Source organism: Symphodus melops, assembly GCF_947650265.1.
Source record: "Symphodus melops genome assembly, chromosome: 11".
Lineage (NCBI taxonomy): Eukaryota > Metazoa > Chordata > Actinopteri > Labriformes > Labridae > Symphodus > Symphodus melops.
Window position 1 is genome coordinate 9,759,951 of NC_136701.1, and position 24,341 is coordinate 9,784,291.

A 24,341-nucleotide genomic window follows, 5' to 3' on the forward strand; every position below is an offset into this window, starting at 1 on the left:
GATTACGAGAACTAGGTTTCATTATCAAAATGTCTTAAATTGGGAAGTAAATGCGTAACAAATCGAGAGAAAAAAGGAACATTTAATATTACTGTATGAAAAGTGGGAGGGGGGTTTATGAAAATGAGGGAAGCCCTTTTTATGAATTCCTTCCTCTTCCCTTGCAAATCGAGACTGTTAAAGAAGAGCTACACATTTCCTACTTTAAAGAGGAAGTCAGCTTGATGATGAACTTTTTCCCCCACTGACCCACAGGCTTCCCTCATTGTTTAGTTTTAATTCCTTGTGTAGAAATTAGTTTCCCGAGAAGATGGTATCAGCTGCGAAAAAAAGAAGAAGTCAATTTTCAGCCAGAGCATAAATAAAATAGAGTAATTAACAAAGGACCTAACATCGGTCCTTGGGAAACACCATTTTAAACAATCTCGGGATTCATTTGATTAGAACAAGTTTGCAAAAATATTTGGTTTTCGGTTATAATTTAAAAATGAACATGAATCAATACCATCACCTTTTCATTAATAACCTTTCAAATTCCCATTTTTCTAAAATAAATCACTGCAACAATATTTGCAAAAATTTTGTATTTTTTTCCATTTTAAAACACTAAACTGTAAGTATCTTATGGTATATATATATACTATAATACAGTATATAATATACCATATGTTCTCATTTGCACAAGGAATTCAGTTGTTATTTTCAAACCAAGATTTCCAAGAGAAACTAATTAAACCATCACATTTAATTTGAAAATACTCAAATTTGCTATGCTATACTGAATCATGATAACACTTTAAAAAGGTAAAAGAAAGTGCTGTAGGTCAGTTCAATGTTTTGGGTCAGTAATCTCTTTTGGGTTACAGCATGTTAACTGCCATAACAGTAATAAACTGTAAATCAGAGACAGAACTAGTACATAAAAAGACAAAGTGAGCTTTGAACCTTGCAGAACACTTATAAACAACCTGTGGCCTCAGTTGTTCGTTAGTGCAGAAAAAATAAACTGTGTACTTCCTGCTACCCAGCAAAACCCAGCACTGTTACGCCAAAGTGAAACTGTCATACCACAAAGAGGTAGGAACTATACTCTCTGTTTAATGTTCAAAGAGGTGGTATTTTCTGCAGACTTTTGGATATTTGGAAACTTACTGTGTTAACTCAAAGGAAATTTCAGAGAAAAAACATTACCTTTGCTCTGCCAGCCTGCATCTCACACATTGTACTTTTTCTTACCATTATGAGACTTATTTATGTTTTTGTTCTGTTCAGAAAAAGTAACAGTGTATTCCGTGCAAGCTCTGAGACTGCCCTTTTTGTCTTCAGAAAAAGACTTTGACATACAGTATGTATGCCTCCATTAATAAAATTAAGTTTGATGACAGAAATGCTGTCAATTTATTCTTTCACTGCGGTCTTAGGGACAAATGATCAAACCCTAAACACTTTCAGTTACATCTCACCAGGCTAACACCTTTCATTTCATTTCCAGGAGATAAACTACCTGAGAGAATGAAAAAAGATCTGAAAGGACATAGCTCAGAGATTATTCAACTTTTGATTCATCAGCATCTAAGCAGGATTGAGTCATGTCTTTACATACAGATAAAGATACCCCAGTACCAATCTGGAAATACATTATTGTAAAGGAAAAACAACATGCTGGAATGATTACAACACAACATTGTTTTATTTCAACACAAGTAAATTCTTTTACATCTTTTAGAAGTTGTTTCCCTGCTCTCCTATTGGTTAATGCAGCTTGGTAAAGATGATGAGATTATCCGTATGTTTTCTGATACATCAACAGAGAAATACAAACATAAAAATGGGAAGACATTTATTTCATTTAAATTAATGTATGATTGAAGGCTCCACACTTTTTTTTTTTTTTAAACAGAATATCAGTCACGGTTTATGTGAATGTTGGGGGACTTCCTGTTGTGTACTCGTTTGATTTATTATGGGTTTGGAATTTACCTCCAATAATCCTATCAACCCTTTTTTCTAGAAGAGAGAGCTTTTCCATCTCCACAAGAATACCACAAATAGAAGTGTTCAGTGTAGAGCGAAAAGGGAAGGCATTTACAGTCAACTGTAGCGTTAATTTCATGGACAAGTCACCTCTCCTTTATCTTCATTTAAAATTATTATGTATTTCTTTGTGATGTTATCATCATCATGAGTTTTATTTGGCTAGAAACTTTTGTCATAAGGTAGATTTATAAAATAATTAAAAACAGTAATTGGAAACAAATTCCAGTCAAATGAAGTCTAAGAAATAAATTGTTGAAAGTATTTTAAAATGAGCGTGTACGAGCTCTAATAGAGTATCTTATTCAAATGACAAAGGTTCTTCCACCTTTTGTTTGAAGACTTAGAATGATAAAGTGAGAACAGTTTGTTGAAATAAATAAATGGTCTATGAAAGAAGAATATATTTTTTTAAATGATGTCAGTTAAATGACAAAAAGGGATATTTTTTTCCCCCTTGTTTGTCTCGGTTTTGTTTTACTGAAATTCTGTGAAACTGTGTCAACATCACGAGACTCCTGAATATTCCCTCAAGATGCACAGTCAGGACAGAACTTTACTGCATCTTGTAAAAGAAAAAACAGAAGTTTCAGGTACGAGTAGTTTTTAACAGCTCACCACTTTCACTGCCACTGTTACACAACAGTCACCATGTCATGAGATACTCTCATATGTTTAATTTGACATTCTTTGTTTCTGTTTCAATATTTATTATGAATTAGCAATGTCCAATTTTACAGTTTAGACATATATAAACTACTTTATTACAGCAAGTAAAATGGAATAAGAGCTTGCTGAGCAATAAGATTTGGTTAACAATGGTGGAGATATTTTCCATTTAGATTCTCTTAGCTTTGCTTTTGTTTCTCATTCATGTGTCTTTGTATAAGTGATCAATGAAATAAAAGCAAGCAAAAACTATATTTAACATGGAATTCATGCTCCTGGAAACACCCATTCCTCACGCCTGTTTCTTGGAGCGAGACAGAAAAACTTCCTGCTGTCTCACCAGCTTACTCACTCTTGCCTGAGTCATGTTAACCACAAGATCATCACTGGACAGAGAAAGAGTGAGAGGGAGTATGAGAGTATGAGAGAGAGAGAGAGAGAGAGAGAGAGAGAGGAGGGGGGGGGGGGGGGCGGGGGGGGAGAGAGAAACTCCAGATAGAGTATGAAACTGAAAGCACAACATTGCAGTTATATAAAGTGTACATGAGCCTCACTGTAGCATGAAGTTATCTTGCTCAGAGTTCACTGCTGCTCCAAGGTAAGATCCTCTTCAAAACGATTTGACAGAAGCTTGGGGGTTTGAATATTTGTCAGCACAGGAAAGAAACATTTAAACTCAATTAGCATTTTGTCAATGCCTATAATTCATAGTTTTTTTAAGGATTCAATCGACATTATTTCCATGTGAGCGTATAGAGAAATACAGAGCAGGCATTAACAGTGTTTTTTTGGCAGTACATGGAATTATTGTACGAAAGATTAATGTTTGGATTTCTTGTTGCATTCGAAAAGAGCATATAAATGTTTGCCAGACAGCTTCAGTTTTTCTGTATCGTCTCCGACTGCTTGCACTTGACATCAGTGAACAAACAGAGCACTTTTTTTCCTTTTCTTCCCGTTTTAAAATGTGAACGTATGTTCCATGGTGGGCCTGTATAAAATAACCAAAGGGAAGAGGACGATTTCATTTCAAATCTACAGCGATGCATTAAACACTGTTCTAGATATATTGATGCAGTTTTTTTGGTCTGCTGCACACAGCAGCAGAGCCGTGGTGTCAAGGAATATGTCATCGCTAGTTTAATGATGTGCTGCAGGATATTGCAGAGATATTTTGGGTACAAGGCAACAATGCAATACTGAGAGGACACTTCCTTCAACACTGAAACAATTAAGAGGAATAAAGCCACTTCTGTTTCCATGCATGTGTAAAAAAGGCAACATGCAGGGTCACTGAATTACATGAAAAAAGAAGTAAAGACAGAATGAATAGGGATGCCGTGGCTGCTGAATGGTGGATTTTCTTTTTAGGAATGTGTGGGAACACTGTAGACACTGTTCGATGTGACACTGTAGTTTTGTTTTTAGACAGAGTAGACACACTGATTCACAGAAGAGTTGATGTCTCTGTTTCAGATGACTGTTTGGTGTCAGGCTCTCATCCTCCTGTACAGCACATTGATCCTCGTGGAGTTCTCTGCTCCATCTCCAGTCCGTCAGAGGAACAAATACAACAACTCCTTTCGCCTCACCAGGTCCACTCGAACCCGCGTCCAACAGCTGCAGAAGAAATATGTGAGTACGGAAACCAGCTCCCTGCTCCCCTTACTCATTACTACATCATCTGCTTTGAACATGCACATCCAGTGTGCAATGATCCTAACCACAGGTGTTTCACGTTTACTTTGACAGAAGGAGGAGCATTTGGGGAACACACTTTTTGAGGACAGGAGCCATCAGTTAAAGGACCTGCCAACCCTTTCTACGGACTTCTACGCATGGCTGAATCTGACCGTAAGTTCCTGTTGGGAGTATTTCATGACAGTTTCACAGAAAATCACTCTCTACAAGAAACATTACATAACCGTGCGAGAACCTTTACTGTTGAGTTGAGATTTCACAGTGGTGAAAATGAAATCTGATGACGTCGTCAGAAAGTCTGCTCTTGCAGTGTAAAAACTTGTAAACTTTTAAGTGGAATTCCCCTTTTTGAATCTTAAACTTTTAAAGGAGGTTGACCAATAATAATAATAATGTCATAACATGTCGAGCTGTTGTTGTGTGTTCAGGACTGGGAACGACTTAATGCCGCTTTCTTGGACATGCAAGCCTACTGGAATAAGTTGGAATGGACGCGAAAACAAATGGAGGCGGAGAAGGAGCAGCTGGCAGGAGAAGCAGCCAGAATCACTTTACCTCAGAGTATCAGGCACATTCAGCTGGACCTGAGAGACTTGATGAGCCAAGTCAGCAGTCAGGTATTCACTCTGTTCTTACTGAAATCATTTAGTCCCCCTCTCGCCCACACAAAGCCATCTGAGGAAGTGACACCAATCATTAAAAAAACGGTTTTGCTTTCTCCTTCAGCTGAGGTGCATACGGAGCTCTTGGACGAAGCCCACCTCTACGACGCAAGTAGACACAGACACTAGCTTCAAAACAGTGTGGGACAGCCGAGTGGAGGGTTACATCATTCTGCGGGATCTGGACCTTTACCTCACCAAGCTGGCAAGAGACTTCCTCCTTCTGGCTTCGAAAACACACATGACTCAGCACTGAGGGCCAAATTTGTGAAAAGAGAAACTACTGTGATCACTTGAATCCGTCCTACAAAGATGCTGTCAGCACTGTGGGTGGAGCTATCGTTCTTTTTGTTGTTTTTTTTACATGTCTTACTGTATGTTTAAGGGCTTTCTTGGGTATTTCCCAGAGTTTCTGTCTTACCTCTAACTGTAAGTTAGCAATAAGCTCTCGCAGCTGACAGAACACTTCCCAACATCTGGTTAATCCCCCACACCTTCTATCTACAGGACTTTCCCAACATGTATTTCCTATTTATTAATATTTATTAACATTTATGAACTTGTATTTATTCCAGAGTGGTTTGTTTTACTTTTCTTACAACACAGAGATAAAGTGGTTTGCATGATAAGACTTTATATTTGATATATTTAAATATTTATATGAATGACAATAAAGAGATGAAAAGCATTTAAAACAGTGGCCACTTTATGTTATGTTTTTTTTTTTAAAGCATTAATTATCGCAGTCATTGCTGTAATAATGAGGCTGTGTATGAATAATTAAGGAGTCTTCCTTCATGTTTAGTATGTTATTCTGTGTGCTTGTGGTATCGTCTTGTCCGCTGCAAAATAAGAAATGACTGCTTTTCCCTCCTGATTGCTAAAATGGTTACTGTTTGTCAGGTGGCAGTTTTCTGTTGCTTCATGTGGTGTTGATCTGAGGGGCAGTCTGTAAAGAGAGATCACATTGAACAAAGTCAGCTGCCTGAATGTTTTTTATTTAAAAAAAAATCCCCGTCCTTCCTTCAGGCTGCACACATGATATCAGAGTAGGCACTGACTCACCACGAGCAGATGTCCTCGCTTGCCTTTGGTCACCTTTAGTTCTGATCCGCGAACAAAATCGATGATTCCCTCTTTGCCGCGAGAAACGGCAAACCTAATACTGCATGTCACAAAGGATGTGACAACCACAGACAGAGCAGGGAGATGAGTGCTGTTTCTTCAGTATTTATAACATACACCACAGGATATCTTAAAGGCAGGCCTCACCTGCCCGGGCTGACATTGACATAGTTGACCTTGCTGGCCATCATGGACAGTTTGGTCACCAGCTCGATCACATGGTTGCAGTGCAGCACCACATCGCCCTAGGGGAGACACAGCTGCTTTTAGAGTGGTTACGTTGTTGTGAAGCAATTTCAAGTAGTGATTGCTGTATCTTCCTGCACCTTCTGCTTATTGTCCTCATTGGGCATGTGCAGAACAAACATCCCATCGCTGAGGGAGCTCACTGAGATCCCTGTTTGAAGACAAAAACCCAGTTTGGACTGAGCAAATGAACCAAACACAATCGACAGGAATTCATCAGTGACATTTCAGCGTTCATCAATCAAAAAAATGTTCTCAATGATTATCTGTTTCGATTTTAGTGGCACTGTATCAGCTCAGAAAAAAAAGAGGACGTTATCTAAAATCCCCGTTTCCTAATTCGCCTTCTCAGATTAAAGTGTCTTTCCAAGAAGTGAGCTGATCTGACAAAGAAATAAAAAGAAACATTTAAAACTTGGATTCGAGGGCATTACCAAATACTTGAGACACAAATCAGTACTATACTTGAACTGAAAGCTGTAAGTTTTGAACCTCTTAGAGCTGTGTAGTCAATCCTCTGTTTGATCTTCGTTCTATCCACCAGCACAGCGAAGGTGCTGGTGAGGAGCAGCTGGCGAGGATGTGGCTTGAAGCCCTTTCTGTCATGCTTTATGACAGGAACGCCGTACTAAGAGGAAAATGTTTAGAGAAATGTTACTGTGAAGAAGTTGAGAGGCTTTAAACACTTTGATTTTCTTGATTCGAAAAAAGACTTTCAACCTGCACTTTGTCATTGCCGAGGGTCTGGGTGACTTTCAGATTGACTTGCTCACGTTCTGTTGGAGCAAAGGAACATTCTCTGTAAATTACGTATGTTATACTGCACGTCTTCTGTATTGTGTTAGGCATATAGGTGTGTCGGGGATGCATGAGTCAGTACTTACCAAGCCTGGTGTCCAAGAACAGCCTTCCAACACTTGCAGGGTAGCTGTCTTTCTGATCCTTGAAGATCTCACTTGCGACAACTTTCTGCATCATCTGGAGTAAAGGAAAACACCATGACAGATTGTTTTATACTCATTTATTGATTCTTTAAAACTAAGGTCATGTGTGGTTAGTGTACCTGTTTCTTCCATTCAGGCTGGACCCTCCTGCAGTACTTCATGACCATGTTTCTCATATGCAGAATCCTCAGGTGCTCAGAGGCCTGTAAGGCAATATGGAAAATACAATACATTAACAATACAGAATTTGCAATTGAATAACTCTTGTGTGTATGACTGTATATCAGTCATATGTGTGCTGGTCCTAATACAAAGGACATTGTCATAATTGTAGAATTTATTTTTCTACCATACTGTATATATTTGATCCCCCATGGTCTCGTGTTTGCTCACATTGCACCTCCAAATCTGATTTTTAGCACATCCAGGTTAAATGTAGATTTTTTTTTTTGCCAGTCTGAACACGAAAAGATCAGGAGATCTACTTTTTCCAAATCTGATTCAAACTACATACGCAGGTGGTTTCCACTGCTATTCAAATCAGATTTCTACAGATCCAGTTCAATCTAAATGTCGCTTCAATGTGTCTTCTGCGTCAACACCATCGACAATAACAACACATAGACGTAGATCTGGCAAGTCAGACGGTCCATTATACAAACTGGTCTAAGCTTTGGCCAGTGGAAGAAAACAACAAGGATAAAAACAAACGTGGAACAAAACAACAGCCGGTGGACAGACTGTTTCACAAGATTGTTTGCGTCAGAAATAGACACACTTCTCTGTCATTCAGTCATTTACCGGTTGTATTTCTGTTACCATAGAAATCAATGTGGAGCAGAACCGTCTCAATAGGGACAGGCAGATCATATCTGATCACTTGCAATTTGTAATGTGGACATTCAGTATGTTAGATTGGATTCTGAGTGGCAGTCTGAACAAAGCCTTAGTGTATGGGATTTATGTACCTCAGTGAGTAAGGGAGGGGGTGTTGGCCAGCTTTTGTCCAAAACACTCTCAGGCAGGTTTTTACGCAGGTTTTTGAGGAATGAGTAGCGCACATGGTCCAGGAAATACTCGTTCTCAGAACAGTATTCCTCATGTCGATAGATGAAGCCTTTTATGAACCTGACAAAAACACAGATTAAAGGATGGGAATTCACAATATGTTCCAAAACTTTATTAAAATCAAAAGGCATGTGGAGACAAACGTTCATAGACTACAAGTGGAGCACCTGCGTATTAAGTCAGCAGCCTGTCGACGTCTCTTAGCCCTCCTGCGTGCTTTCATCCCTCGCCACGCAGACTGGATCACTATCACTGTGCCGACACATACGTGCATGTCAACACTGAGACAACGTTTTAACCCCCCAGGTTCAGTATAGCACACTGAGAGTCAGCTGAGGAAGTTAAATCTAGGCATTCACATGCATTTACAATCATCCACAAGAGCCCTTTTATCGACACTTTAACAATCATTCAAAGACATCATTTATGGCCATATGCACGAGAAGGAAAAAAAAGCATGAAAGCCAATGTTATAATGCAATACAAACAAATTGTGACGAGTCAACAGTGGGGGTTGCTCTGACCTGCTTTCCTGACGCGCTGGTACTTGGCTCTCTCCCTGTAGCCTCTCCATGATGTCTGCAGAGTCAAAGCTGGAACACAACAAAGAAGGAGAGTTAAGAAGGATTCATGCTCGGATACTAATTTGTTTAATGTTTAATTTTCTTATTCCAAAGTTTTAACCCCAAACTGTCATTATTTAATCACAATTTGAGGTTTTGATGACAAATAAATAAGAGAAAAATGTGATTTAAGATAGTATTTTTTGGGATTCTGGATTCACCCCTGCCACCTTCTTGAAAGCCTCTTTCTTATGAAAAAGATGTACGAACTGCTCAACTGATCATGTGAAGATCATAAATACCAACCACTGCTTCCTACCTATGTCAGGCTTTTTTGCTTCAAGTGCATCCTCCGTGGTGAAGAGAGTTTTTGGAAAGCGGATAAAGATTTTCGATCTGTAAAAACCACTCAGAGAAACGTGTGGTCAGCATTGAAATACACAAGTGATCAAAAATATCATTGAAAACTCATTTTGAGAGGAAATATTTTATACACATGCGTTCAGTAACGGTGGCCACATAATCTCTTCTACACAAAGAGCAAAGACCACCGTTACCAAACTGGCCTCTTACTCTTTACCTGCCCAGTTTGTACTCGTCTTCCTTGTAGCCCAGGTGGTTGACCAGTGTTGAGACACCATCAGACAGTCTGCCGTGCCAATTAGGCCACGTCTCAGGACACAGGGGTTTATACCTAAAGCCATGTTCACATAATTATGATGTCAGAAAGCTTAGCATGAACAATGACTGGACCTGTAGGTCATTCAAGGTAAGTCACCTCTGCAGAAAGGCCTCAAAGCGACGTCGATAGGCAAAGCCGGCTCTCCTGACCCTCAGGTTTTCCATCAGGCCCAGGTACTTCACTTGGTGTCGGACCAGGACTTCATCAAACCTTTCTGCAAGGACAGCTCGTATTCATTAGAAACAATAAGACAGACATCTTTCTTTACTTCAAATGAAGAAATAATCAAGCTTTCATTTTTTGACACGTTTTGGGAGACTTGTCTTCACTTCAAAAGATGCTGTTTTTTTGTGTCCTTTTTTTCCATTGTTGTTGTCTGTGTTGATTTAATGCAGACCCATTTCTGCATCTCTTTCCCATAAAAATGTTTCAGAGACTATAATCTGAGATTACAAAAAAAGACTAAAGGGCAGAAACAGACACCCCTCATGTGGGACATGATCAGGCCTTCTAGAGGAATCTTATCAGCCAGATAGAGTTCTCCACACAGTGAGCCACCACATGGGAAATATAATCCTTTGCAGGGAGGCCTTTTTTGTGAATGAAATGCTGAAATGTTAGAAAGAATTAAATCAATCATCATAAGAGCAGAGAGCATACATAACACTGATAATAATACAAATAGAGAATTAGAATCGTTATGTTTATTTGAGAAAATATTTGTTACGTTCAAATGGACATTTCAGCTGTTGACGTGTACCTGGCTGCTTGGCATCATTCGGTTTGATACAGCGGATGTAGGACGGCTCTTTAGACATGAGGATCTCCTTGAGTTTCATCAGACTGTTTTTAAACTGAGTGGCAGCCTAGAGGACATAAGGAAGAAAAAAAAAACCTGTGGGACATCTTGTGCACACGTTGGATTTATAAAAATAGAGAATGAAATAAATTGTGATGTATATTTATTATCCCGACTTTAAATATTTACAAAATTTGGATTTAAAACATCTCAAAAGCATCAAACGGAGCTACATGAGAGACTGTGTGTGTGTGTGTGTGTGTGTGTGTGTGTGTGTGTGTGTGTGTGCGGGAAGAGAGCGAGAGAGAAGACTGACCATCTCCGGGCGTTTCTGGTCTGTCCCTTCCTTTCTGCGGAAGCAGTGCCGAAGGATCTGGTTGTCTGACTGGCACATGACCTTAAAGAAAAAAAACCTTTTCACCACATGTCAACACAGCACACTCCCTCCTCCTCTCCACAAGTCCAAACAAGAATCCCAGAGGTTTTAAAAGGCAGTTAGTAGGCTCTATCTTTTAGACATTTATCACGTTTATCACTCTCACCTCTTTTATGTTCCTGTTCAGCCATTTATTGTTTTTGTCAATGAAGCCTGAGTCAGACAAATAAAGAGTGCAGTTTGTCATTAAGATATCAGTGTGTCGTGGACCGCTCTCTGAAATACACAATCTCTTTCAAGCAAACAAACAAACATATTCATAAAAGTAATCTCATCACTACCAGTGAATTATCTGTTACCAGTGACGTTGTAGTTGACCTCTCCGGCGTAATGTAGCAGCCTGAACTCTTCCCTGCTCATTATCCTGCGAGTTTTTCCATTTGCCAGCTTGTGACTGTAAGACACACATAATGAGATGTAATAACTGCAGCTTAAAGGGATACTTCACCCATTTACATGAAGCTGTGTATCATTAGAAACATGGTAGTAGTGTTGAATGGTCGTGAATCCAACCCTCATTTTGCCCTGAGATGAGAAAAATGTGTTTTTCTTTGCCTGGAAGTTTTCTTCATGTGATGTAATATGACGCTTTTTGCATCACATGAAGAAAACTTTCAAGCAAAGAAAAACATATTTTTCTCGTCTCAGGGCAAAATGAGGGTTGGATTCACGACCATTCAACACTACTACCATGTTTCTAATGATACACAGCTTCATGTAAATGGGTGAAGTATCCCTTTAAAGAGCCTTGAGCACTCTCAGATCAAACATTATTCTTGAGATAAAATGCTGCGTACGTGACAAAATGTGGATGGCCGCCCAGTGTGTCCTCCAGTTTCTCCAAAAAGGACACATCACAGGTTTCTCCAGGTCTGAGACACTCCTCGTTCTAAAAAAAACAAAAAAAAAACAGTCACACTTTTTCAAACTCTACCTCATGTACTGTATAGTGACGGCAGATCCAGAGAAGGACACTCAATCCAGGAGTTGCGTACCAGAATGGAGATGATGCCTTTGTGCTTCTCCTCTATCAGGTCACAAATGATCTTGTTGTCAAAGTATTGCACGGTCTCCCACTGAAATGAAAGGGAAACATTTGAAGCAGGACGCTACGCTAACATTGAAATGTTTATATGATTAAAAAACACGAGACTTACTGCAATTCCCTCTGTCTCGTACTCCTCCTGCTCAGACCTCAGGGTGAGCTCGATGAACAGCTGCTGGAGCTTCTCGTTGCAGTAGTTGATGCAAAACTGCTCAAAACTTTAGGCACAAATACACATTTAATGTCAATCTAGAGATGTGTGTGATTCTTTTTGTGTATTGCAGACAATGATGAGAAGCAAATTAAGATGTCAAATGTAAAAAAAAAAAAAAAGAGGAACAAATGAACCAACTTATACCTGTTGTGCTGTAGGACCTCGAAACCGTAGATGTCAAGAAGCCCGATGACAGAGGAGCCTTTACTGCTGTGGTAGAATTCATCCTGCAGAACAAAACGGCATGTTTACAACAAGTATGAAACACAGCAGCAATTGAAAAACATGACAGAGCTTTCATCGCTTTGTTTGGAGAGTTAAAGGAAGTGTTGCTGCACCTTTACAGCCAGCGACTGGTTTATCTTCTGCACCATCCAAGTAAAGGTCCGACCATACACAGACTTGGCTAAAGCATCCCGGGCAGACACTGCCTGCTCAAAATTCAGAGGGCTGATCATCTGTAGCACAAAAAAAACAAAATAAAATAAAGACAGGCAATTAATGAGTTAAACATTTCACAACAAAAAAACATGAGGAATGAGGACACCAAGATTGTCACCTCCTCTCCTTTCGCTGTGAGTTTCTTGTGAGTGAGTGCCTCCCTCAGGGCTGAACCATCAACACCCAGCAGCTGGAAAACAAGAACACATCTGTGCTTAGCCTTGGCTTTTTTTTAATTTTTTTTATTAAAGTATTCGTACATACTGTATCTGAATATTCAGATATACTATTGTGGGACTGTTCTGACCTTCGCAGTGTGGTTCAGCTGAGTCTCAGAGGTGATGTAAGTTTCTCCTTCCTCCCCTTCCCCAAACTGAGTGTTTCCCAGGTGGAGAACACTGGCAATGATATTCAGCACTCTCTGAGGACGGACACAGGAAACACTGTTAAAAACAACAACCCCATTGAGGAACACTGTTTTTCAACTAAATGGTTGAATTTGGAAAGTTACTGAAATGAGAGCACAATCAGAATTCGGGGTAAAGTACTTTTTTCCAGTGAAAAGGTTGCAAAACCTTATATCTATGAGGTTGTAACATATGCCTAAGGCAGGTATATGAAATCAATGCAAAGTTCAAAACTTAAAGGTAGAGTAGGTCATTTTCTGCAGACACACTTTTTAAGATTTTGGTTGAAATTGTCTTTAAGTCCTGACAGTAATAATTAATTGACGTGAAACGGAAAAAGTCTGTCATCTGTCGCAGTTGTAAACACATAAAAACTTTGACCAATGTCTGCACTTCACCACGTTTTATAAACCAATCATGCATCTCTACCCCATGCATGCATGAGCCCACACTGGCGCTATAGTGCATGAGGGAGCACAGAGGGGAGGGGGTGGGTGAACATGGAGAACAGAGAGGATGCTATTTTCAAAATCATGCTAGTTTTTCGAAAATTACCCACCATGCGTTTAAAAAACTGTATTTTAAAATTTAGAAGTAGCAGTAGACATAGTTAATGTGTCCTTTTTGTTCAGCCACAGAAAATGACTTAATAACACACCAGCGCTGATTCTACCCACCTGTACGTCCTCCTCAGTGAAGCCAATTACGGACAAAGCCTTCATCACAACTTTCCAATTATTCTTGTCACTTACAGAGCTGAGTCTGGGACAATTACCCTAAGAAATACAGTTACAAATTAAATAACATATTATATATTATTATATCGTTATAAATAGTGTTGTATCAAGTCATTCATCAAACTTCCTCCCCACACTCACTTTGACCAGGTAGTTGTAGCTCTGTGGGTTTCTTTGCAGGTCCAGTGTTTTCAGCAGGTCGTCGTCACCTCCATCCAGAAGCTGATAGAAGATGTGGAAGTTTCTTTCACCTTGGTTCTGGTGCACAACACGAGTTTTTTCCAGCAGGTAGTTCTGGATGTGGCCACCCACTGGCACTCCCTAGAAAGAGTTAGGGAAAAAGACAGGGGCAGACAGGAGCTGTAAATGGTTTAGCACTCTAGAGTGTCAGCACATGTGATTTTGTATGTAGAGTGAGAAAAACCAGAGGGAGAGATTACCCTGAAATCAAACTGGACATCCATGTATTTTCCAAAGCGGCTGGAGTTGTCATTCTTCAGTGTTTTTGCATTACCAAATGCCTACACAAAGCAAGAGAGAAAAGACATTACAGGAGTAATACAACCAAATAATCACCCGGATCATAACATAGATACTTTTATATTGTGGCAGTGGTTGTTCAGTCTGAAATTCAAATGGATAAATACCTCCAGAACAGGGTTAGACTGTAGTAAGCATTCACCCAGGGCAGCCACGTGGTCATTAGTGGGGCAGGTGACAGCGTAGTAGAGGAGGATCTTCTTGGAGGCCTCTGTTTTACCAGCTCCACTCTCACCTGAGATGAGAATACACTGGTCCTTCCTCTCTGTGCGCATGGCTCGGTAAGTGTTGTCTGAAAGTGCGTAGCTGAGGGACAACACAAAGCTTATAAAAGGTCCTGCAATAGAGTCACTTTATGTACCTAAGTAATGTGTAGGCTAATAGAAACGTGCATAGTAATGTGCATCGTTTACTATTTACTCAAATAGTTTATTTTATTATCACTTTATATTTAATATGAAACAAATCAATACAGATGACAGTTTTTTTTTTATTCAAGCGTTCCATCCTGATTACAATAAGGTCTAAATCTAAAACATTAAAGTTACAGTAGGCAAGATTATTTCATTAAAAAATTAAGTTGAAATTTCCAATGTTGATCATTGCATGTCAACAGTAATCAGATAGGTGCACATAGGCTTTAAAGTGGCTTTAGCATCTGCCCTTTCTGCCTCTTTTTAACACATATACATAGAAGTGATTTCCTAACTGTGCACAACCTGGCCCACTAAACAGACATACTAGGTTAAAAGGGAACATTGGGTCGGGTGATATGTGATCCATGCCAGCACGATGCCCTCTCCTCCATTCTCTTTCATGCTGCAACTGTGATTGCACATGCATAGGCACTCAGAGTTACAGCAGGAGTAGGAGTGATGTCAGACGTTTCATGGCCCAAAGTCAGTTCTGCTTCTTCCTTTGACCCTAAAGTACCTCCAAAAATATTGTCTTCTAAGGCTATGTATGTTTCTCTTCATTCTGTTTGTAGACACTGTGGTTTAATTTGCATTCCATTATTATAAGACCTCAAAAATGGTGTCTTTAAATGTGCTACAGAAAATCTGAAAATGTTCCTCATTGTTAAAAAAACATTTTATTTTATAATAGATGCCTCAAAAAAAATCCCATTTAATCACAGGGAATCAGTTTAGTTATTTATATTTCTCAAAATCCCAGGTGATAATGATCTGGTCAGTTGAGAAGAAAGAAACGGAAAGAAGCTTGCTTATGAAACAATTGTGAGATCCTTAAAGTGACTTACATGTGCGGCGATATCTCATAGAAGCTGACTCCTCTGTAGCGCTCCATCTGCGGCTTGGAGAAAATCTCCAGATCTTTGTAAGGGTTCACCGACACCAACACAGAGCCAATGTACGTCTGAGCCAAAACAATAGAACACAATGAGGAATGTTTCACCACAACAGATGAAATGTTTTGAAACGTGTCAAGAAAAACTGGCTTTTTACATAGATGAGGTTTTCCCTGAAGCGTCGTCGTAAGTTCTCTATGAATGCTGCCTCACTGTTGTAGTTTTCAAGCAAGACAAAGTCCTGCACTCCCACCCTGTCCCGGGCAGTCAGGGCGCTCTCCATCCCAAGGCGCACTCTTCCTTCAACATCTAACTGCTGCAGGGACACAGACAAATGTTAGAGAGCAAACAGAATCATGCCAGCTGTCACAGCTCAGCAGTGCTGCAGCTGCACTATCGTCCATTTACTGCTCTGTGTGCCCTTGAATTGCCCCCCGGGAATGAATAAAGTTCTTAGTATTCTTACTGATACTAAACTAAATGATGATGTTATTATAATCTTGTCAAGCAGGGGGCACAAAAGGCCTGTTCTCGTTTTATCTGCTACACTCCCACTCTTATGAAAGAATTGACATTTGGTGCTAGATGCCACTTATTTGTACAACATAGTCTTCAAATTTGAACAATTCGTAGTTCAGGTATATCTTTTAAAAACCAGGGCAATTAACTTGAGAATTACTGATCAGTCAGCAAAACATTACCGTAAAAACTGTCTGACTTGGCCGAACCACGGTTCAACAATAAAGACATTGAGGAATCTTTATCATAAACAGGCAGGATAGACTCCTTTATTTTGTCATAAAGTATTTTATGTATACAGTACACACAGCTCTATATCACCAGACTGGATTAACCGACGTAAACAGTACAGTGTGTGTACATATAAACCCTAGTGACAACAGGAAATCATTCACAGTCTGCTGAGTGAAATACTCACATATGCCCTGGAGTAAGACAGTACACACGCACAACTTTAATTATAGGTATGTACACATGCTCGCAAAGATATATGAAAATGTCTGAGCTCAATACTGACTAATGATAAAAATAAAACCCATATTATTAGTGTGTGGTCAACACACTGAAGACCTACCAAATTGGTTGCTTGCTTTCTTCATTATCAAAGATTCATTTATGAGAGAGGCCCTGTTTTGTTTTGTTTTTATTTAAAGAAAAAAACAAGCAGAAAGTGGAACAAAGGGGATAGACTTCCACAAGATGTCTGTTGTTCAAGCCTCTCAAGGGGCTCATTTGGCAGTTCAATGCCGGTAAAAGGTTATTATCTGTGAGCACTGGATGCAGGAAAATGCTAAAAAACACAAAAGGACAACAGTGGACGAAAGCCAAGAAGCTCACACTAAGGAAAGCAGCTGAATGCTTCCACTGCTGCTCCACGTCTCTGCTTCACTTTGGAGTATTGTTATTCCATTACAGCAGGTGGGCTTCCCTTAGATAGTAATTACAGTCCAGTCAGATTTTCCAAAGGATACCGCTCAGGAATGCTCGGGTCAGGTTCAGGACAGGATATCAGTGGATACCATTAAATGTTTTTTTAATGATGTGCATGTTTGATACAAAACACTGAAAATTAGTGTTTTTGTTTGACAGTCATCAAGACATTTGGACTTTTAATCACGACCCCTCTGAGGTTAAACTGCAGAAATTAGCAACACAGAGGGAAAGTGTGGTTAATAAAGCCAGGTGATATGAATTCATGTTTGCCTAAAGGAGCAATATGTAAGCTATCTACTGAATTAAATCCTAAAATACCTTGTTACAGGTCTTGTTAAAACATCAGACATTAACAAAACATGCTTTGTTGAAGTGATGGCTTCTCTGACAACAATGCAGCAGCCAGTATTTTTTCTAAGTTTCGATTCTGGTCTAGAATGGTCTGTATTTGTTATGACCAGAAAAGTAGGCGGTTTTAAGGCACCCCCACACTGCCTATTTGGACGCCCCTTAATTTTCCAGATACGAGAGCAGTTTTTACAGCAAACCAACAGGTGTGGCAGCGATAGAAGTGGACGTCTGACCTTAAAAAAAGCATTTTACCAATTAGCCCAAGAAACAACCTTAGGATAAGTGTTGAAAATGCTTCGAAATACTTAGAGATGTTTAAACGCAGAAATATTTCAAGACGGATGCGGAGGTGGTTAAACACTGAAGCTTCCGGGTCCGCAACATTGTAACCCTCCAGGGAGGAGGGCACAGGGACAGCTCTCTCCAATGTTTTGAATTTGGACTCAGTTACACTTGTAAATGTCATGTGTCAGGGTTACATATTGCTCTTATTATCTATTCACTTGAATAACACAAGATATGAATAAGACAGCTCAATGTGTTCAGCATACACATCAACCTTTCATGGTTTCTGACACTGACCGGCACACCTGGATCTGACTCTTTGTGTTGTAAAATGTACAATAACTGTGTGCTGTGCTGACAATAACGATGCAATGTCTTACCTCCCATGAGGGTTGGTGCCTGTGCACTGATACAGCAGATTCACCAAGCAACAAAAAAAACAAACTTAAAAACAGAGCACACACTGTCCTCAGTTTCCTCAGCAGTCAGGAGTTAAAAGTTTTACTGTGCGACGAGGAATGTTATCATCGTCATATGCAGAAAATATGCAGTATTCAAAAAACGCTTTCTTGCTTCATAAATTAGAAACAGTTCCACCGCTGTGTTAGAGGAAATCTTAAAGGATTTGAATCGTCTTTTCGGAGACTCTGTGGCGGAGATAGCTTAAGGGCATTGTGTTTTGGATGGAGATATTACCACAATACAGTGTAATCCTTGCAGCTTTGTTGTCACTGAACTGACCTGAGGCCTGGTTTTTAAGAGCAGTGAGAGTCAGATCTATCAGACAGGCTCAAACAAGTGCTAGAGTCTTTTAAGTTTCAGGGAACTTCAGTGATATCTGCAGGATTCAAATATGCAGCAGCAGTGACATCCAGACGGGACTCTAACCACAGAGTGGGACTTGGCTCCAGGCCCCATGACTAAGCTCTGCTGGGCCGACTACATTGGGATTGTCTTCCTTATAAGGCTTGCCCCACCACTGTGTCCCAGGGCAGGCTTCTCCTGTACCACAGCTGGCTTTCTACCACTGATGTCCTGGTAATGGATACGGTGGAAAAACAGCACGTTTTGGACTGATAGGTGAAAGCTTACACAAAGCCTAAAATGCAAACTGACTCACACAAAGTGGCATTGTTCTATTTAGCTTTTTTTTTCTTTTTTTTTTTGTTGAAAGGAAAGATACAGCACACATATGGAAAGAATCAATTGAGTGTGCAGCACTAAATAAGAAAGCATGGTGGTCAGGATCTTACCCTGCTTTGGTACCTCATCCTGTCCTCTTGCTGCTGGACAACTGCTGAACGGGTGGTCACCACCCAGGCTGGTGCTCCTCTTCCGTGTCTGGCAGACTTTTCAACTTTAATTTCTCATCCAACTTTTCTTTTGGGCAGCAGAATAAGTTAATCCTCTTTTCCTTCCTCACTTCAGTCACTTTCTCACGCTTTCTCAACTTCCAAGTCCTTCCTCCTCTTCGTCTGGCTCCCCTGTGAGGACAAAGTGTAAGCACTCAGGCCAGTCCACCAACAGTCCCTCTTGTTTACACCTTCAATTCATCCTCCCTTTGACCGCTCCAGTAAACGAGTCCCTCTCCTTCACTCTTCACTGTACAGCACACAACAAGGGCAGGAACTTCACTCGCACGTCACACAAGTGGCCAGAAAAAAAAGTACAGGCAAAGTGAGCTGCAGGAAAAAAAGAGAAGGAGAAACAGAGAGCTGAGAGGTCTTGGAAAAAGTTGCTAAGGGCTTCAGTCTACAAACATATAATCAGTGTGCAGCGATAAAAAATAGCAAAAAAAAAAAAATCACATGATGAGATCTCAGTGCATTCTTTCATTGCTTCCCTCCCTGTTTAGTTTGCTCCCTCCCTTTTCTACCGCAAGCTGAGACAGATTCACATGGGATGTAAGTTATGGGAGTTTTCAACAGCAGGACTGCCTGTCTCCTTTTGGCTCACTTCTACTGTAGATGACATAAATAACAAGTAGAATCATCCGAATATCACTCTGCACATATTTTAACATGCTCGTGGACTAACAGTGTTTGTGCTGTGAACATGAACCATAACATTGAACCCCCCCCCCCCCCCCCCCCTGTTTTGGGATGTTTTGGGAGTGCTGTCAAGGCTACATTGCCTGGGAGAACAGTGCCCTCCTCTGGTTTCCTTGCCTATCCATTTCCCTCTAACCCTATTTTCCCTCCCTGAGTCCCCGCCTCACCCTCTTTCCTTTGCCAGCATCATCAAATATCTTACACTGAGGAATTTGAATAATGTTACCCAGATGGGGAACACCTCCAGCTTTTTTCCTCGACCTCTGCAGGTCTTGATAGGTCTTTGAAAAAGTCTACATGCTGCTCCGCTTTCACCACCAGGGCATACCATTGGTACACTAGATATTACATAATGATTCAAATAAATACAAATTGTTGTAGTAATTGTGTTTTAATATATTTTGTAAGCAGTCCTGACATGTCAGTTCTTTTTCTTAAACTCTTGCTTTTACTAACTTTTCCCACAAATTAAACTTCCATAAACTCTTTTATTAATCATCCTCAATTGTATGTGCTCACTGAGACTTTGTATAGATTGCATAGACCACAAAAATCAAAGAAACAAGTACAATCAGATGAAAGTTGATGATTTAGCTGGCAGGAATCAATGTGACCACAGCAGAATGGAAGGTATTGTGGTGTTTCCCTATTGAAGAGTGTACAGAGGAAATCATCTGGACAAAGGGTTTGGTTGTTTATATAATTCAGTGTGCTCTGTATTTTTGGTTTCAAATCCCTCTATATGACATGAGGTATGACACTGAATGCATGTTGAACAATTGTGCCATTTGTTTTGTTTTTTTAAGTTAATGAACAGTTTGATGAGAAAAAAAAAGTGTATGGAGTTTATGGTCAAAGGAGCAGCATGAGTCCATGCCTGACCAGGACACCATGCAGCTACTACTGCCTCATATAGCTTATGGTATTTCATGCAGACAACAATCATCCACTGCTTTAAGATGACTGCCATTGGATGGTTCATTCAGAAGAAGGCAACAACCTAAAATGAAACGACAAATAATGTTTACGAAAAACATCACTTTTAAATACAATGCACATCGAAACCTCTCTATGGTGTTTGTGAAACCTCAGGTTCTTTCAAGCTGCAATGTTCAGGGCAGAAATAAAGAACTTTTCAAGGCCTTAGGCAAACGATAGACAGGTAGACAGCTGGCAGAATTGTTGACTTACTTTTGAGGGGAATCCGAGGCATAGCATGTGTAAGCACATGTGGAAAACACGAGGGTTCTGTCCTAACATCTGTTTCCTCTGCTCTCCACACTGTACACATTTCACTATCTGGTACAACCCCTCTACAAGTGAAATCAATCAGACACAAACTCCAGTTTTACAGGAGAGTGCATACTCATCACCTCAGCGACAGTTAGTGACGTATCCTCTTGTTCTATTTTATCGCTGAGATTTTTCCATTAAGGGTTCCTATCTTTGTTTAGCAGTTCCTGTAAGGAGGATTTCCTTCCTCGCTGTTTCCTGATGTTTAGCGTCTTCCTTGATGAACATTTCTTTGAGCTCAGGTCTTTAGTTATCGTACCTTTTTTAGAGTTGTATTTCCACCTCATTCATTCGTGCACCACACCAGCTTTAAATGCTTCCCCCTTCTATTGGTTAGAAACTAGAGAAACAAAATGGGTGTTTTGAGTGATCAACTACAACTGCAATTGTATTATGAAGAATGACAAAATTGGAACTGGCACTCGAACCACTTCTTAAAAATATCAGGGCCAAACATCCAGACTGTAAAATGATCTTTTCCAGCAGACACAGCCCAGAGCCTGACTTTAATTTCAGAGAATTCATTTAGAAATCCAAAACCTAACATTTAACATCTAACATGTTATGTAAGAAATTAGAAGAATGCTCACATGACCTTCCTGTCATGCACTGTGTGAATGTGAAGTGCTTGAGTCAAACCATTTTCTCTAAATATTCTTGAATTGCTATGGTTATAATAAAACAATGAATCATAGAGGGAAGATGACTAATTCTGGCAGGGTGGGGTGGAAAATGTTTTTCTACTCTGCTCACTTTCTTGCAATGATTTCTCTCTCTCTCTCCTCCACACACACACACACACACACACACACACACACACACACACACACACAGATTACAAATATAACCTTGGCAGGATAAAAAATGATTGGGGTTATTAGATTACAAGAATAAACACTAAAGTTCATCTCATCATGCTAACACTAACAATACTACATACTGTCTCTCTTTTTTCCTTGCAGTATTTAACTTATGGAGCTGTATTGAACTACAGTGAACTCAGAATCTACTACATTTTTTGTTGAGATTCCCTATCTTAACTATTCATTAAAGTCTTGATAGAGACACCATTTTGTTCCTCTTGTCCATCTGTGCGGGGCTCTCTCAGCACCCATCTGTTGCCCCTTTCACCCCAGTCTCACCTCTGCCGCCTCTCATCCCCAGATTCCTGTTACACTACAGGAGCTACTTTAGAAATTGACAAAGGTGTAAAACAAAAGCCAATGAATCAGCAAGCCGTTGAAATAAAATTTAAACATCACAGACAAATGATGTGTGTTTTGGAATGGGGATAATATCCTTTTGTTTTCTCTTTGTCACAATTAACTCAAGTTAACGAGAAGTTGAAGATGGTGTTTCAGGCCATTAGTATAATCCCCCTGCATTTTCACTGAGTCAAAATGACTCATTATGATATGAAGACTTAGAGCTCAGCCTAGTGGTGATAAGAATCATTGCACTGTACTGGCTCCTACACATGCATTTATGGATGGGATGCATTTGACTTTGTCATCAATCTAAATGCATGACATCATCTTGTACAAAATCACAAAATAGTTCGAATGATCCTTGATTAAGTTGTGCTTAAGCTAGGCTTAATAAAAATGTTCCAATACCATCCAGCACAAAAGCTTATTCTGCATCTACACACACACACACACACACACACACACACACACACACACACACACACACACACACACACACACACACACACACACACACACACACACACAGTATGAAATTGGCCTACCTGGTCAACAATCAGACTGCACAAACAGCTTCACTGATGTTGAATGATCAAAACTTTCCATCATATCCATATCCAGAGCAAGTCTGCTGGTTGCCACAATTTCCAGTTTCTTGAAGAGCTGAAGGTGAAGCTCGTTGACTGATCAATTCATCACCAGGCTCACTTTCTTTTCCCAGCAGCAGCAGATACTCAATCAACTCCCACAGGGGAATCGCTCAAACCAGATTGAAATAATTACAGCACAGCAAAAGTACTTTGCAGATAAAGTTTGGAATGTTTATAGAAAGTAAAGCTGCGACCATAATAAGCCTTCTTGCAAAGGTGATAGAGAATTTCAGGGAGTTTATAGCCAATAAATCCGCTAGGAGGCGGCAGCTCTAAAGTTAATGGTCTGTGCAAAGTAATCAGATATGATGCTGGTGACAGATGCCAGCCTCTGTTAAAGGTGGAAGGGATGACTGGTGGTGGACTATACTGTGAACTTGTGTAGGCAAATGAATGAGTACCATTTCATTAAAGACATACTTCTGTTTTTCTTTTCTTTGGAGCTTTGGGATACTCATGGGCATATCATGGTCCCTGTGCATGCTGCAGTTTAGCGTTTGTAATAGTGTTTGCATAAGTGAGTTTACAAGGACTCTGTCAGGGATGGAATGTAAGAAAGTTACCTAAATGTGTCTATATTGAATTGTTGAATACTTGACATTTCATTGATTGATATGTTTTACTACTTTTTTTCACAGAACGTGAAGACATTAGTCAAAATGCACATTTAAAGGTTAGCCTATACTCCAAAAGCTGTCAAGCTTTTTGCCTTAAAATACATGTCTTTTTCTTTCACCTACGAGGGGTGCCTTAAAATGTTCTTTAAAAAGGTCCAGCACTACAGAGCTGAGGTTAATGTATCGAGCATTTAAGAACACACTAAAGAAAAGTCAAAAGGTACACATGTCACACAAATGCATTTGTGCATCAGAATTGTTTTATTTATTTCTGCCCAATTAATCCGTTCAGCAGTCCTCAGACTTATCTTGTAGTCACTCCAAGAGTCCTGGCCCCTTAATGTGAAAAACTGGCTTTCATTTTAACAGTAGCCTGAAGCAAGCTTTACAAAAGCTTGCTTCAGGTTACTTCCAGGGCCTTAAGCCTATGTGGGTCTATATGGTTAAAATATTTTTCTCAGACATAAGTAGGCCTATTAGTGACCATGGAAAACATTTTTTAAAATGTAGCAGTGATTTTGAAAAAAAACCAACAACAAAAAAAAAACACAAACACAAACATAAATCCAAACATACTGGGTCACAGAAGCCAACTATAAGTTTTTTGTCTTTCTTGTAACATTATACAATAAGTGTACAATAATGAACTGCCCCCCTGCAAAATAGCTGACAGCCTTTGTAAAATAGAGCCAGCCTACATAGACTTATTGGATAATTGCAAACTACATGGATGTTCACCTTTCACAAGTTTTACTCAAATACTGAGAACGTTTGTGATTAAAGTTGGAGAAATCATTTAAAGTTAGCCTACA

The 24,341-nt window shown here is 39.7% G+C and overlaps 2 protein-coding genes across 3 annotated transcripts; one reads left to right on the top strand and one right to left on the bottom strand.

Annotated features, from left to right (window-relative positions):
* The first annotated feature begins 1,675 nt into the window (after positions 1 to 1,675).
* On the top strand, positions 1,676 to 5,499 carry LOC306832087 (uncharacterized protein). Of its 2 annotated transcripts, XM_079356495.1 has the most exons (5): positions 1,676 to 3,301; positions 4,180 to 4,338; positions 4,456 to 4,557; positions 4,833 to 5,021; positions 5,131 to 5,499. In XM_079356495.1, the coding sequence occupies exons 2-5, from the start codon at positions 4,180 to 4,182 to the stop codon at positions 5,320 to 5,322; spliced, it is 642 nt and encodes a 213-aa protein (XP_079212621.1). In that variant the 5' UTR covers positions 1,676 to 3,301; the 3' UTR covers positions 5,323 to 5,499. The 2 variants fall into 2 exon arrangements, with proteins under 2 accessions (XP_079212621.1, XP_079212620.1); XM_079356494.1 differs by having other exon boundaries at positions 1,676 to 4,338.
* A 251-nt stretch (positions 5,500 to 5,750) lies between these two features.
* Positions 5,751 to 19,493, bottom strand: myo1ca (myosin Ic, paralog a). The gene is made up of 32 exons (XM_079356493.1): positions 18,964 to 19,493; positions 15,780 to 15,938; positions 15,575 to 15,690; positions 14,421 to 14,619; positions 14,214 to 14,294; positions 13,915 to 14,094; positions 13,714 to 13,812; positions 12,937 to 13,050; positions 12,748 to 12,819; positions 12,527 to 12,646; positions 12,333 to 12,415; positions 12,087 to 12,192; positions 11,925 to 12,005; positions 11,727 to 11,818; positions 11,229 to 11,323; positions 11,036 to 11,082; positions 10,810 to 10,890; positions 10,455 to 10,560; positions 9,791 to 9,908; positions 9,593 to 9,706; positions 9,332 to 9,408; positions 8,974 to 9,042; positions 8,617 to 8,701; positions 8,350 to 8,509; positions 7,501 to 7,584; positions 7,322 to 7,415; positions 7,158 to 7,213; positions 6,930 to 7,065; positions 6,518 to 6,588; positions 6,339 to 6,436; positions 6,132 to 6,231; positions 5,751 to 6,015 (listed from the first exon to the last, which is right to left on the bottom strand). The coding sequence occupies exons 1-32, from the start codon at positions 18,979 to 18,981 to the stop codon at positions 5,989 to 5,991; spliced, it is 3,138 nt and encodes a 1,045-aa protein (XP_079212619.1). The 5' UTR covers positions 18,982 to 19,493; the 3' UTR covers positions 5,751 to 5,988.
* Between the last annotated feature and the right edge of the window lie 4,848 nt (positions 19,494 to 24,341).